At 34.6% G+C, this 16,180-nt stretch overlaps 3 protein-coding genes, 2 non-coding genes and 1 pseudogene across 5 annotated transcripts; 2 read left to right on the top strand and 4 right to left on the bottom strand.

Annotated features, from left to right (window-relative positions):
* Nucleotides 1-292: 292 nt before the first annotated feature.
* Nucleotides 293-440, bottom strand: LOC148766502 (U1 spliceosomal RNA; annotated as a pseudogene).
* Nucleotides 441-1,266: 826 nt separating this feature from the next.
* LOC148766501 (U5 spliceosomal RNA) lies at nt 1,267-1,388 on the bottom strand. Its single transcript, XR_016035149.1, has one exon. It is a non-coding gene; the product is annotated as a U5 spliceosomal RNA (small nuclear RNA).
* Nucleotides 1,389-9,376: 7,988 nt separating this feature from the next.
* Nucleotides 9,377-9,949, top strand: LOC148766500 (auxin-responsive protein SAUR21-like). The gene has a single exon (XM_088827117.1). The coding sequence runs from the start codon at nt 9,589-9,591 to the stop codon at nt 9,853-9,855; it is 267 nt and encodes an 88-aa protein (XP_088683243.1). The 5' UTR covers nt 9,377-9,588; the 3' UTR covers nt 9,856-9,949.
* Nucleotides 9,950-10,807: 858 nt separating this feature from the next.
* Nucleotides 10,808-11,457, bottom strand: LOC148766499 (auxin-induced protein 15A-like). Its single transcript, XM_088827320.1, has 2 exons — nt 11,363-11,457; nt 10,808-11,230 (listed from the first exon to the last, which is right to left on the bottom strand). The coding sequence occupies exons 1-2, from the start codon at nt 11,455-11,457 to the stop codon at nt 10,966-10,968; spliced, it is 360 nt and encodes a 119-aa protein (XP_088683446.1). The 3' UTR covers nt 10,808-10,965.
* A 74-nt stretch (nt 11,458-11,531) lies between these two features.
* On the top strand, nt 11,532-12,115 carry LOC105954265 (auxin-responsive protein SAUR29-like). Its single transcript, XM_088826504.1, has one exon. It carries the CDS (start codon nt 11,712-11,714, stop codon nt 11,976-11,978), a length of 267 nt encoding a protein of 88 aa, XP_088682630.1. The 5' UTR covers nt 11,532-11,711; the 3' UTR covers nt 11,979-12,115.
* Nucleotides 12,116-15,471: 3,356 nt separating this feature from the next.
* On the bottom strand, nt 15,472-15,631 carry LOC148766498 (U1 spliceosomal RNA). Its single transcript, XR_016035145.1, has one exon. It is a non-coding gene; the product is annotated as a U1 spliceosomal RNA (small nuclear RNA).
* Between the last annotated feature and the right edge of the window lie 549 nt (nt 15,632-16,180).

Raw genomic sequence — 16,180 nt, 5'->3', positions numbered from 1 at the left:
TCTTTATTCGGATTGATTATATTGATAGCTCAATTACTCATCTTAATATGTTTCCCTTATTTGTTGATGAAGAGTATCTCCGAATCTTCTTGCTTCAAACTGCTCTCGTTCAGCTCGCCACCTACCATTTCGTGCTACAATTTTTATGCGAGCCGAGAAGTAGTGGTGAACTTTATCCTGCGAGCTATATGTCAGCAGGCTCTATATGTTAAGCTCTTTGTCGGCGAATATCTGGTCCGCCTTGGTTCTTGTCATTAGTCTTTGTTTAAACAAAAATTTGAATTTAATTTAGGTGGGGGCCGCGCGAATGCAAGCCCCTATAGACACAAATTATGACGCAGGCTTGACCTTCCACAGGCGCCCCTCCGAAGTGCAATGGAGGTCGCCAGCATAAGCCATGGGTCTTATTGATCAGTCATTGACCCCGTCCGGGAAAGAAAGTTTCTTGGACACATTTCTTCTCCTTAAATAACCCATTGTCCCACTATTTAATGTATAGGTTATCAATGCCGGATAGTCGTAACATACTCAGCTTAGCATTACTCAATCCTTCTTTAATAATTAGTTAAGGTTTTCGATTACTCCGAGCTAATTGAAACCTGCGTTAGAAGGAGAACCAACGAAGCTACATAAAGGTACAAACTTGTTCACTTCTCCAAGAATTTACCAGCATTTTGCTTCGTGTACTTTACTTGCCTTATATATTGTTGGGCTTTCTTAGTTGCAGAAGCCAGAAAGTCAACATGATTCATAATCAACTAAGGAGTAAAAAGACCATCCAAATTTGGGAATCAATCAAATTAAAAAAAAATAAAAAATTATGTCTTATATCATCTCTCAAACAATTGTCTTATGACCCTGACAAGACAAGTTTGAGAGATATTATTAACGTTACTCTCCTCGGTCCAATTCACATTTTTTTTACTTTCGTGGCAAGCATTTTGTTTCCGAGAAAACTAATTAATTTTGTCAATAAATTAATTTTGACAAGATTTAGTTACATGTTTGACATGATTTATTATATTAATTTTGTTTGCCCAAAACTAATATGAAAATCTTTTATTAACCAAATTTGATAATTATAACTACTGCTCTTCAATTAAACTTGCCCAATAAACATGTTAGAGTTAAACTTGAATTATTCCAATAAACATGTTAGAGTTAAACTTGAATTATTGGGGCAATTCCACAAGGAAATTATGAATTGTTGGGGCAATTCCACAAGGAAATTACCCCTGCTGAAGTTAAACTTGAATTGTTGGGGCAATTCCACAAGGAAATTAGCCCTCCAAAAAGAGGCGTATGCTGCTGCATTGAATTGCATCGAGCACACGGTATTCTTTAGTAAAAGGCGAAAGAATAGTTCGCTATGTGTTCACTGTGCAACTGCGTGAATATTCATCTATCTATCTATCTGCCTTTGTATTTATTTTTCTCACCATAAACTATATGTGCAGTTCTTTTCCTATGTGGGATTCTATATAGTAGCATATAAATAATTTTTTTCTTGACAATATAATATGCAATTTATTTAGCTCAACCGAATAATTGAATTCCTTAAAGTTTGGATCATCAAACAAAAATTCTTCTCTTCTAACAGATTTATAAAATGATGGCAGGTTTTATAAATGATATTGGAACAACAAATCTTGTGCAGTCAGAACGTAAAATACATCAAATAAAAAGTTGAGAGCTAATAATTTTTTGAGAAAAATAAATTAAAAAATGGCTTAGGCCTTAGAGTATACAATTTTTTGTAGGTATTATCATCGAATTGTTCGGGAATACATTTTGTATCCGACAAAGTATCTTCTATCTATACAAAAAGAAAAAAAATGAAAAGTAACTAGCTAACGGAAATTCTATTGCGTATATATACTATGCTCTGCTGAGGTGAGATGTAAGATCAATGAATAACTCCTCAGTGCAAGGAATTGTGAGTCCACCCATCGGATGATGGAATCCGAATTCTTCTTCAGCTTGGCACAATAGTTCTTGAAACAAAGGATTGTTCAAATACGATAATGGAATAACAAAACGCTTCTTTTCGCTTTTTCCAACATACACAACAAAATGCCCCTTTGGAACTTCTGTTGATCTCTTTTCAGAAGAGAAAGACCGTCTAATTAAGGATTTTGTGTATAGCCATCGATTTTTATTAAAATAAATCTTGGTGAAGCCGAAGATGCAAACAAAGGAATATATGAGATTTTTGTGAAGCTTAAGTGAAATATATGAGAAGTTGATGTTTGAATGTTGGTTGTGAGTTAAGATATGTGACATATAAACATATATATATAGATGAACTTGTAAAGGCCTTGAGAATTGAGTGGTGATGAAGAAGCAAGAAGATATGTGGTGGAAGGTGAAACTCGGAGAAACAAAGCACATGGTTTTGTCCTTTAAACCTTCACGAGCTTTAATTACAACAGAATGAATGATTGTTCATTTTGGAAAACTTATACACCAATCGCCTCCAGCTAGAAAACGTACCTCGCGTCGGACCCAGTGAACTAGATAACATGGCCTACGCATAGACATATTGTGATGTCCGGGGCATGTGATATAAGGGTACGGTCTTCGATCATATACCACGAGAGGTTGTACTATAATGTCGAATTAATTTCGAGTGGAAAATTTGTGTAGTTTGTTATCGTACGTGGTAGGGTCTTATGTCGCACTCTTCAACAAATGTACAAGGGAGTAAATTTGCAAAAAATACCCTTGTGTAATCTCTAAATAGCAAATACCCTTTGTGATAAATAAACTAGCAAAAACCCCATATGAAATTATTTATATAGCACACTCGGCCCATTATTCATTTGAGTGTTGACTTGATATAAAAAGACACAAATACCCCCAGATTTTAATTATTTTATTTTTGCAATTAATAAATTCTTTTATTTCTATTTTTATTATCAGATGATTTTTGTATACATTTTAAATTATCCCTATGTCAAAAGAAAACTTAAATTCCATTATTATGTATTTCTTTATTTTGTATTTAAAAAAAATTATAATTAATTTGACTATCAAATTTTTAATATTTTTTCAATTCAATCGTTTATTAATTTTTTAATAATATTTTAATTTCTAAGAAATCAAATTAAAAAGAAAATATATATACATATAAATACATTTTGACGGACAATTTCGTCATTCACGTCCAAAAATCAGCTACCAGCCGCACATCTAGCAAGTGAGCCACGCAAAAGTCAATAGGGTTTTTTTTGCCTTTGACTAAATTTCACGGGGGGGTTTTTGCTAGTTTATTTATCACATGAGTGTTTTTGCTAAATAATGTAAAATATATATTGATCAACATTAGTCTTCACAGGCAAACTTAATCTATGTTTTACTTTTCCATGACCGTTTCTATATATTCCAAAGGGTTTATATTGCTAGCTATTTATGTCAAAGTTTATATTTTCAAGACTTTGCAGAAGAATTTGGTTTTGATAATCCGAAGTTGACATTAAACGTATAGTATTGTATGTACTGTGCATTTTTTATAGAGATTAATTTTTTTTTTTTCCATACATACTATGTTTGGCAGAAAATTGACTGTTGGGATTTTTAATCTACAATGCAACATTTGAAATGCGGCGATGAGAAATAATTGAAGTGGATAATATATTGAAATTACTGCATGGTTATAAAACACTGCACTATGATCATTAAAAAATAAATAAACGTGAAATTAACACCCGCTTGAGGCTAGAAACTACTAACATTGAACCCAGAATAAGGTTTACTCAAGTATAAATATATATATCGATCGTGTTAGAGAATTATTAGCCAATTGTTGCAGTAATTGATAGAGAATTACTTCAGACATCCATGCAAACCCTAATTATGTTTGTATGGTGAACATCAATAATTGACAGAATAAAAACAACGCAGAATTTAACATGGTTCGGCCAAGATCAAGAAAAGGGAGCACTGCTTTTATTAATCAAAACTACCAACAATTACAAAGCATAAAAGATATCTCTTACGCTATCTTCCTCTCTAGTGTATCTCTCTTTCGTTCTACAGTTTTTCTATTTTCTCTCTCTCTCACAATTCTTGTTCAAGCTTATCAATCTCTAGGGAAAATGGATTTTACATACGACATGGTCAATTCAACCTCTCTCTCTCTCTCTCTCTCTCTCTCTCTCTCTCTCTCTCTCTCTCTCTCTCTCTCTCTCTCTCTCTCTCTCTCTCTCTCTCTCTCTCTCTATTAGCACAACTCCTTCGTAGTCCATGATTTGTGGGACTCTAAGGAGTGATAAGGAACTTTTTTAATATAATTGGAGAGGTAAGGATAGTCCCACAAACCATGCAAATCCCAAGAGATAAGAAGTTCTACGGCAATGACTTTAAAGATAAAGTGGTAGTTTAATTAGATATAAACACTTAGATTGCATGCAAATATTGTATTAGAGTTACACCATGATACGATACTTTGGAGTTATCCTATTTAACTTAACATACAACTCTTACTCTTTAAATAGAGATGTACTTTGCTCATTCGCTGTAACAGTGATAACAAGACTTGTGCTCACGTTATTTTCAATAAAAAGTTCTTTCATTGTTTTTTTCTCGTTTCTCTCTTGGTATCAGAGCCAGAGTGAGCACGTAAACACACACACACACACACACAAACCAGCAGCCTATCATCTGCAACATGAATTCATTATCACTCAACGTTGGTAATTTTATAACTCTTAAACTCAGTCCTACCAACTATCCGTTATGGCGTGAACAAGCTCTTTCTCTTGCCGAAAGTCAAGAACTACTTGGTCATCTCAATAACGAAAATTTAGCCCCACCTAAATATACCACAACCACAGAAACTTCTGCACCAAAATTAAGTGATGCCTACATAACTTGGCGAAAGGCCGATCGCCTTCTCCGTGGGTGGATCATCGGTACACTCTCAGAAGAAGCACTTGGTCTCATTGTAGGCCTTGACACAGCAAACGACGTTTGGGAGGCATTAAAGAATGCTTACGCAGAAGATTCACAAGAACGTGAGTTTACACTCCGTCAACAAGTGACATACCTTCGAAAGGATGATGACAAGACAATTGGAGAGCATATTCGAACCTTCAAAAGCTTGTGCGACAGTCTAGCGTCAATTGGAAAACCAATCCCCAATAAAGAAAAGGTATTTTTTCTTCTCACTAGTCTCGGTCCTCAATATGAAACCTTTACGACTACCATGCTCAAACCACCAAGGCCAACATACTCTGAGTTAGTTTCACAACTCCAAAGCCTTGACCAACGTCGTTATTGGTTTTCAAATCACACAAATACAACCTCCTTTACTCCTCAAATGGCATTCTATGGCCAACAGCAACGTCCATTCCAACAATCTCCCTCAGGATATCAAAATAATAATAAAAAATTCATTCCAATGGAAGAGGATTCCAAGCACAGCAACCCAAAAATCCGAGCCGAAACTACTCTAGCCCCACCTCAAACACTCAACAAAGACGCCCTCCACCACCGGGAGAGCGCCGTATGACGCTGGCTGAAAGAGATCGTTATCGAGAAGAAAAATGTCAGTATTGTGATATGGTCGGGCACATCGCAAAAATATGTTGGTGGGTGCCAAAGAAACCAACCCAACGTGAAGACTTACCACATGCTCTAGCAGCACTCACTTTGGATAACACCATCACGGACACTGAATGGACGTCAGACACGGGCGCTTCAAACCACATGATAGGTAAACCAGGTATGTTAACTAATATTCGTAAATACTCTGGCGTTGATTCGGTTCTCATCGGTGATGAGTCTTCTCTACCTATAATTGGTACTGGAGACTCCAACATTAAGCAAAAAAATCAAATTTTACCTCTTAATAATGTATTGCTCGTTCCCGAGTTAAAGAAAAATTTACTCTCTGTGAGTCAAGTAACATCTCAATACCCAGTTAATTTTGAGTTTACTGACAAAGATTTTTGTGTAAAGGAACGAACAACAGGGCAATCGATGATCACGAGGAAGCGCAAGGGTGATCTCTATGTTATCTCCAGTTTTCCAGAACTTTATTTTTCCCATCGTTTCAAGTCTGGTTCCGAAGAAATTTGGCAGCAACGTTTAGGACATCCTCAAGCTTCTAGTTTACAGTTTTTAAAAAATAAAGGTTTTATTAATGTCATTGGCAGTGAAAAAATCAAACATATATGTGATAGTTGCCAACTAGGAAAGCTTAGTAAATTACCATTTTCTAGTTCCAAACATTCAAGCTCTAGTATTTTTGATAAAATTCATTGCGATTTGTGGGGACCTGCTCCCGTTTTATCAATTGGCGGATGTAAATATTATGCTTGCTTAGTCGATGATTTTTCCAAATACACTTGGATTATTCCTTTGCAATTTAAATCTGACTTTACTAATGCTTTTTTTACGTTTGAACAATATGTTTATCGGCAATTTAACAAAAAGATTAAAGTCTTCCACTCAGATGGGGGAGGTGAGTTCTTAAATTCCCGGCTCTCCAGTCATTTCCTTTCCACTGAAATTATTAATCAGGTATCATGCCCATATACTCCAGAGCAAACAGGTATGGTTGAAAGACGACATAGAATAATAAGAGAACTAGGAATGACCATGTTATTTCACAGTGGTACTCCTCTTTTCTTATGGGTAGAAGCTTTTACCACGGCAGTCTATCTAATTAATCGTTTACCATCGTCCGCTCTTCATTTTGAAACACCATATTTTACTTTGCATAATATTCACCCAGACTACACGTCACTTCGGGTTTTTAGCTCTAAATGTTTTCCTTACACTTGGGACACACGACGACATAAATTTGATCCAAAAACAGTCCCTTGTGTGTTTGTTGGATATAGTGAGAAATATAAAGGATACAAATGCTTTCATCCGAGTAGTCGAAAATATTTTATCTCACGACATGTGGTGTTTGATGAATTATTTTTTCCTTATAAAGACTCACAAAACAGACAAATTGCACCCAAGACAAAATATGTTATAAGCATTTTTTATTTGTGGTTACCTGATGTTAACACTTCTTCTATTGCAGGAACAAGACCACCGACGGACTCACCACCCTGCTTTAGTCCTTTACCAGCATCATCACAGCAACCTACCCCAAATCAAAACGCTGTCATAATTGAAAATACACCTCATTCATCAGACGATGAAGCCCCAACCCCACAGCCAATCGAAACCCATGACGAAAACCACTCGCCACCTCCACTACCAACCCAACCCATTCGTACCATCGTCACGAGATCGCAAAGAGGAATTACTAAACCAAATCCAAAATATGCTCTTACTTCCTCTTTGCTCTCGATCAATATCCCAAGTGAACCTACTAACATAAGATCTGCACTTGGTCACTCGGGATGGAAAGCAGCAATGGTGGAAGAACTTGAGGCACTTCATACAAATCACACTTGGAAACTTGTTCCTCGTACCGCAGATATGCATGTTATTGGATCTAAATGGGTGTTCAAGTCAAAACTCAAACCCGATGGTTCTTTGGATAGGCTTAAAGCTCGAGTTGTGGCAAAAGGATATCACCAGGTTGATGGATTAGATTATACCGAAACATTCTCTCCGGTTATTAAACCTGGAACTATTCGAATAGTTCTTACTATAGCTCTTGTTCGGAATTGGCCCATACGTCAACTTGATGTAAAAAATGTTTTTTTACATGGTTTGATCTCGGAAGAAATCTACATGGAACAACCCCCAGGAATGGCAGACCCCCAATATCCTCAACATGTTTGCAAGCTCCAAAAATCTCTTTACGGTCTCAAACAAGCACCTCGTGCTTGGTTTTACCGATTCAGTACCTTTCTTTTAAAATATGGATTTTTTTGTAGTTTAGCTGATCCGTCTTTATTTTTTTATCATTCTAATTTCGGGACACTAATTCTTCTTCTTTATGTAGATGACATGCTATTGACAGGTTCTTCTACTGCTCTAGTTTCAACTTTCATTGCACTTTTGAGTTCCGAGTTTGCAATGAAGGATTTGGGACCAATTCATCATTTTCTTGGCATGGAAGTTTCAACAACCCAAACTGGTTTGCACCTTTCACAAACACATTATGCTCTTACCATTCTCGAGCGTGCCCAGATGGTGGATTGCAAGCCTATGAGCACACCCCTTGAAGCAAGGACGAAGGCGTCTTCTGATGATTCTTTGATAGCAGATCCAAGTCACTTCCGAGGACTTGTCGGTGCTTTACAATATTTAACTCTTACGCGACCGGATCTCTCATACAGTGTTAATTATGTGTCTCAATTCATGCACGCCCCTACTATTATTCATTTGCAAATGGTTCGACGTATCTTAAGATACGTTAAAGACACAATTGAAATGGGATTACACTTTACTTCCAATACATCACTTGATCTTTGTGCTTTTTCTGATGCAGATTGGGCAGGGTGTCCCACTACACGGAGATCTACCACCGGATACTGTACTTTTCTTGGAAACAATCTCGTCTCTTGGTGTGCAAAAAAACAGCACACTATCTCACGATCTAGCACCGAAGCGGAATATCGAGCCATGGCAAACACAACGGCTGAACTCACATGGCTAACTTTCATCCTCAACGACCTACGCGTACCGATCACTTCTACTCCAACTCTCTACTGTGACAACATCAGTGCCCTACATATGAAAATTAATCCGGTATTTCATGCTCGAAGTAAACATATCGAGTTGGATTACCATTTTGTGCGCGAACGAGTTGCCATGGGACTTCTTATCACTAAATATATCTCTACAAGAGAACAAGTAGCAGACCTTTTTACCAAGCCAATGTCAAAAGCTGCTTTGAATCATTTTCGAACCAAACTATGCCTCCAGCTTCGGCATAGTTTGCGGGAGGGTATTAGCACAACTCCTTCGTAGTCCATGATTTGTGGGACTCTAAGGAGTGATAAGGAAGTTTTTTAATATAATTGGAGAGATAAGGATAGTCCCACAAACCATGCAAATCCCAAGAGATAAGAAGTTCTACGGCAATGACTTTAAACACAAAGTGGTAGTTTAATTAGATATAAACACTTAGATTGCATGCAAATATTGTATTAGAGTTACACCATGATACGATACTTTGGAGTTATCCTATTTAACTTGACATACAACTCTTACTCTTTAAATAGAGATGTACTTTGCTCATTCCCTGTAACAGTGATAACAAGACTTGTGCTCACGTTATTTTCAATAAAAAGTTCTTTCATTGTTTTTTTCTCGTTTCTCTCTTCTCTCTCTCTCTCTCTCTCTCTCTCTCTCTCTCTCTCTCTCTCTCTCTCTCTCTCTCTCTTTTCTAGCTGGTGATGTTATCAATAATGTTGCTCCAAAATCAAGTGAAGATTTGAAGACAAATCATGTGATCAATCATGTGCTTTTGTTTCTCCAAGTTAACCACATATCCATTTGCCTCTTCGTAACCACTAAATCCAGCTGCACTTTCAAGGATATATATGTATGTGCAACGACACATTTCTAAACTCACAACCAACTTCTATTACTCAACTTCTCCAATAAAACTCTCCTACATTCCTTTATTTTCATCTTCATCCTCACCAAGATTTACTTTAAGAAAAATCGATGGCCATTCACAAAATGCTAAGACGGTCGTTATCGGCAGAAAAGAGATCAACTGAAGTTCCAAAGGGGCATTTGGCTGTTTATGTTGGGGAGAATGAGAAGAAGCGCTTTGTAATTCCACTGTCGTACTTGAAAAATCATTTGTTTCAAGAATTATTGTGCCAAGCTGAAGAAGAATTTGGATTTCATCATCCGATGGGTGGACTCACAATTCCGTGCACTGAGGATTTATTTATCGACCTCACATCTCACTTGAGCAGAGCATAATATATACGCAATAGAATTTTCATTAGCTAGTTCCTTCCCATTTTTTTTTCCTTTTAGTATAGACAGAAGATACTTTAGTAAGCCACTTCATGGACATTTTTTTTTTTCGACATGGAGAAGATACATTGTCGGGTACAAACTGTATTCCTGAACAAATTACTATTCTTATTTATAAAAGATTCTTTTTATTCTAAGCCATTTTGATATGTGAATGCCTTACCTATCTAGAAGTTCTTATCATCAGCTCTTTATCTTGATCACAACATATGCAAATGGTTAGCGATTACTTTGCTGTTTTTTTGCACTTCTTTTTCTCAAATACTTGTTCTGATTAATTTTTTTTTCCGGTGTTGTTACTGCCAGAAAGTATGACAAAGGCAATTTAGTGAAGTTTCATGTAAGTTATGTAACTCAACTTTTGGATTACAATAAGTGTTTATAAATATTACAAACAAGAGAAAAGTATTCCACATATAGAAAACAACCTAACAAGAGTTTATAGCCAGAGAAATAAATACAAGGCCACATACTTCATTAAAAATTAAGCAGCTGCACGGTGAGCACATAGGGAACTATTCTTTCGCCTACCGTGTGCTCGACGCAATACAAGCAGCATACGCCTCTTTTTTTCCGGATTAATTTTCTTTTAGGAAATTGCCCCAACAATTCAAGTTCAAGTTTTACTATAATTCAAGTTCAAGTTTTACTATTTTGTTTATTGATAAGTAGAAATATGAGTTCAAAATGTATTTAAAAAAAATTTACAATTTTATGTTTTAAGCCTTTGAAAATAACATATTGAACCCTTGGTTAAACTTGACTTGTCCAACAGTATGCTTCTGATAGAGGTTACCTATTGTGAAAATTAATGTAATATAATATCAGAATATATAAGAGAGAACAGAACATTGATTTGAATCGCTGAGTTCATATAAAATTAGTATTATCAAATCAAATGGCTTAAAGATTGATGTATATACTGTAATTTTGTGCTTATATACATTTCTCTTCTTGAAAACAAGAAGAAGATTGAATCATTCTCGAAAGAAAAACTAATTTTACAAAATTGTGATCCTCCTAACCACGTATATATATATATCCATATGTATATCATGTTCTGCTCAAATGAGAGGTTAAATCAACAAATAGATCTTCACTGCAAGGAATGGTTAGTCCACCCATTGGATGATAGAATCCAAATTCTTCTTCAGCTCGGCACAACAAATCTTGAAACGAAGGGTGGTTCAAATACGATAATGGAATTACGAAACGCTTCTTTTCACTCTCCCCAACATACACTGCCAAATGACCCTTTGGAACTTCAGTTGATTTTCTTTCGCTGGACAACGACCCTACAGCATATGATAACAAACAGCTAAAGTTTCCTCATGCAATTAATGCAGCTAATAGAAAAGTCTCTCTTATCTGTTTATCTTATATATTTTGTTACGTAACTAGGTTTGATATGTGATTATAATATATAGCTAATTGATTGGCAGACAATTACATGTGATCTTCCATTTTCGAGTATGTTTGGCCCGTTATACGACCCCTATTAAAATTGTCCATTAACGACAAATTCAACAAGTGAAGGCCATTCATCTATTAATGCATATGGTCATCTAAGGGACAAAACCATGTGAGTACATTTGCCTATGTTTTCCAAGTTTCATAGAGTACCACATATCTATGTTAACCACTCTCATCTAAATTTCTATGCTAGCCTATATATACAACACAGTTTCTTGACTTACAAACAGCAACAACTTCTGAAAAATATTATAGTTTTCTTATCTTTCACACTACTTCAAAGAAACTTATTTATTTGAGGTAAACAAGATTCAGTTTATACAACAATGGCCATCCGTCAAATACTAAGACGATCTTTATCCAACGAAAGAAGATCAACTGAAGTTCCAAAAGGACATTTGGCCGTTTATGTTGGGGAGAGTGATCAAAAGAAGCGTTTTGTAATTCCATTATCATATTTGAATCATCCTTCATTTCAAGAATTGCTATGCCAATCCGAAGAAGAATTCGGATTCCATTATTCGATGGGTGGCCTCACAATCCCTTGTAGTGAGGAGTTATTCATTGAAATCACCTCTTACTTGAGCAGATAGTGCTTGATATAAATATATATACTCTAGGTCTTAGAGCAATAGAATTTTTGTTACCTAGTTCGTAGACGATTTTATTTTGTTGGGTACAAAATGTATTCCTGACAAATTAACTGAAATACTATTCATACTCCGTATTTTACTGGCTTACAGTGCGACTGTATTTCATTTGTAACTTTTAGCCAAAAAAACCAAAATCCTCTCAAACCTTCTTCGAACTCTCGCTAATTAAACGAGTAATTTGGACAACAATTTGAGATAAAAATAACTTATTTACGTAATTTAATATTTTATTGTTGTTTAGTTTACAAATTACATCGATTAGAATACGTTTATGATTAATCGGAGAAAAAACGTCAGTGTTTCGTGCTACAAGCATGAAATGGACTTCTTCATTATGTGCTTCGTAGCACGAAATAAAAGAATTTTCAAATTTTCGCTTTGTTTCGTGTAGATTTACACGAAATCGAAGCATGTGTTTCGTGCAAATCTATACGAAACAGTCCAAAAGGAACACCATTTAAAAAAAAAGATGAAAGTCGACAAAAACATGGTTTTTACCTCAAAATTGGAATCGGTTTCGGCCATATTGATAATTGTTGTGTTCTAATTCATATTATTCAAAAAAAATGATTTGCAAGGTTTTAAAATTTGGAGCTTTAGAGAATTTGGAAAAAGATTAAAGGGTTTCTCAACAAATGAATTAAATCCCCAAATTAATAGGATTTCCTATAAAATATTTTTAGTAAGGCTAAATGGCAAATAAGGACATAACAAAGGCACTTAATTAAAAAAACGATATCCAACTTTTTTGTTTCCAAATAATTCTAGTTCATTCAAACTTATTTGCACCAAAATTACCCGCAATTCCTTAAAACACTAATTCAACTCCAATTTCATGATTTACACCCCAATTTAGCCCAATTTCACCAATTAACAAATTTTGACAATTATTCCAATTTTGACCCCAATTTTACCCGCCACCGCCGGAGATCGTCTGTCAGCCAATGTTGACCGCCGGTCTCCAGCGTCAACTTTTTTATTCTTATCTGAATTTTTTTTCCGTTTGGTCAACAGCCGGTCTCTGGTGTTGGCTTTTTTATCCTATTTTTCCTGATTTTCTTTTCTGAAATATTTTTTCCGGCTTGTCAACCGCCGGTCTTGGGCGTTGAACTTTTTTTTTTTCTTGAAATTTTATTTTTTCATAAAAAAAAATATTTTAATTAATATTACTGTCTTGGCTGCTAAATTACTGCCTCCAACAATAATTTAATTGTCGGAGTCATTAAAATTTAACTGTCTAAGACAGTAATATTACTCTGTCTTCGGCGTTGACTTTTTTTTTTTTTTTTTTTTTTAATTCGGTTTTTTCTTAAAAAAATTATTTTAATTAATATTACTATATTGGCTGCTAAAATATTGTCTCCAACATTAATTTAACTGTCGGAGACAATAATATTACTATCCGAAACATTAATTTTACTGTATTAATTAATTTATCGTCTTGGCCTGCAATTTTGCTTTCTTCGACCGTAATATTACTGTTTCATGCAATAATATTACTATTTGAGACAATAATATTAGTAATATTATTGTTGGGGAAAATAATATTCATAATAAAAAAATTCAAAATTAGAAAATTACAAATCACAAGGAAGAAAGTTGACCACTTCAACATTAAGAAAATCCAATTAAATTCTCAAGACTATCATTCAACAATAACAACATTTAGACTCCAATGTTCCACCGTCTAATTAATCCCGTGAGCGGTATCCAGGCAGGTTTTGCAATCCCCGTCTCCGCCCTGTTGAAAATCCCCATTCTCATTCCCATAAAAGTCCCCGGATTTTATGAGTTGGTATCCTCATAACCGGGTAAAATCCCCATGGGTACCCGCGGATACCCGCCCCGTAAAATCACCAAATTCTTATTAAATAAAAATGCAATCTATTTATAATTTAAAGACTTGGTTCGATAAACATACCAACAAAGTGCAACTTTAACTTCAAATCACAAAACTCAATACATTATTTAGAGTCATTAATATTTAAATATTTTATTATTTATATTTAGTATAATAAATATATATAAATAATATCATGCGGGCCAGGTCTACTGGGCGAGTACTTACAAACCCGTCCCATCCCTGTACCCGGTCAATTGTTGTTTTAATTCCCATGCCCGCCCCATATTTTCTGGGGCGGGGCGGTGCGGGTTAAATTCTCATTCCTACTCACGGTGAAAAAATTTCAACATTACGAATATCCAATAATAAATGGAACGACGGATTCGGAGTAAGACCTAATTACGAAAATCTCCTTCGTGTTTTCGTAATTATGAGAATTCCCCTCTGCCTAGTGTTTGCCATTTTTTTCTTTTGACATAAGTGTTTGCCATTTAAATTCTCATAAAATTTTTTCAAAAAAAAATAAAAAATTCTCATAAAATAAGTTTTGTGCATTTTACCTTTCCGTTATTTGAAAAGAGATAAAGGGTAAATTGCGAGAACCTCTGATGTAATCTCTAATTACAAATATCCTCCCATGTTTGTGTGACTATGAAAATTCCCGTGAGGTATGTTGCCGTCTAACACATGCCCCATACGGTGTTAATTTTGACGAAACATATGATACATTGACAATTACCCTAATATCCAACGAAAGAATAAGTAAAAGCGTTGACTTCTCTAATCATTGCAATTTTTCTCTCTTTTTATGATTTATTTATATTTAATGCATACTTTTTTCTATTTCGTCTGTTTAAAATTGAAATGGTATTAATAATTAATTAAAAAATAATAAAAGTATTTGTAACCTAAAAATAAGAAATACGAGAGCATTTCCAAAATATTTAAAATTGATTTTATTGAAATAAAAAATATAAAAACATAAACAAAAAAAAATACAAAACAAACGAAAAAATTTAATGTTACAAGATATGTTTAAATATGTTTTATATTATTAATAATTATAAAATGAAGAAATACATTAATGTTTTTAAATAAAAGATAACTACATTTTTATATGAATATATTATGTTTTACCCCATAAGAAATTAATATGCTTATAATTATCTAGTCAAGGTTAAAAATTACATTTTCGAAAGAACACTCCATAGAATCAAAAGATTCCATCAAAAGTAACATCGTAAAGAAACTGTGTTCCGTCAAAAGTAACATCTTAAAGAAACTGTGTTATTTGACTGCAACATACCTCGGCGATGTTTGTAATTACGCAAGCATGAGGGGATTTTTTGTAATTAGACCTTACATCAGGAGGTTTCTCGAAATTTATCGTGAAAAAAGAGGGCAAATATATAGGAAAATTAATACACGAGCAACTTTCTGATTTTATAAAATACTCCAAGATAAGTCAGTTCTAACGATATTTTTTTTCAATTTAGCTCTATTTTTTTGTAAGATTGTTGTTTTGTTTCAAACAAACAGAGGCTGCGCAAACGCAGGCCTTCTCTAACACAAATTTTTAACTTGATATACGCAGAGGCTGCGCGAACACAGGCATTCTCTAACAGAAATTATGACGTAGGATCAACCAGTTGGATTGACCTTACACCGGCATCCTCCAAAGTGCAATGGAGGTCGCTAGCATAAGCCATGGACTTTAATGATCACCCATTGACTCCGTCCAGGTAAGTATGTTTCTTCAACACATTTCTTACCTTTATATAACTCATTGTCTCACTATTTAATGTATTAGTTATCAATGTGGGATAGTAAGAGCAACTCCAATGGGAGTATCAAATGGATTATCAAACCCAATAACCACCTTTTTGATATCCCAAAATAAAAAAATTCTACTCCAATGGAAGTATCAAAATGGGTAAGTATTTTGATATTCTACCTCTTTGCATGTAAAAATACATCCTGGAAATTGAGTTATCAAAAAAATAACCACCTAAACATCCAATCACAAAATGACACATGGCAATTACAAATAAAAATAATAAAAAACTTCCGATTGATTATTACTTTTGATGACCATGGTTGGAGTAGATAAACTATTACTGAATATAAAAATATTATCTTAATTATCAAATGAGTATTTGATAATTCAATTTTGATGTTTTGCATTGGAGTTGCTCTAATAACATACTTAATTCACTTACTATTACTCAATTGTTCTTTAATAGTTAGTTCAGGTTTTCTGTTATTCACGATGTCACGGACTTGTTCCCTTAAATAGAGA

The sequence above is a fragment of the Erythranthe guttata genome, chromosome 12 (genome assembly GCF_056151865.1).
Source record: "Erythranthe guttata isolate IM_541 chromosome 12, IM_541, whole genome shotgun sequence".
NCBI classification, from domain to species: Eukaryota; Viridiplantae; Streptophyta; class Magnoliopsida; order Lamiales; family Phrymaceae; genus Erythranthe; species Erythranthe guttata.
Note: the sequence above shows the minus strand (reverse complement) of the source record. Positions and strands in the feature narration are given on the sequence as shown.

Bases quoted from the DNA above. Each gene is read 5' to 3' on its own strand.
- LOC105954265 (XM_088826504.1), top strand. From the start codon at position 11,712: ATGGCCATCCGTCAAATACTAAGACGATCTTTATCCAACGAAAGAAGA.
- LOC148766499 (XM_088827320.1), bottom strand. From the start codon at position 11,457: ATGAATGGCCTTCACTTGTTGAATTTGTCGTTAATGGACAATTTTAAT. The intron at 11,231-11,362 runs GTAATTGTCTGC...AGGAAACTTTAG, and splicing joins TCGAAAATGGAAGATCACAT to CTGTTTGTTATCATATGCTG.
- LOC148766500 (XM_088827117.1), top strand. From the start codon at position 9,589: ATGGCCATTCACAAAATGCTAAGACGGTCGTTATCGGCAGAAAAGAGA.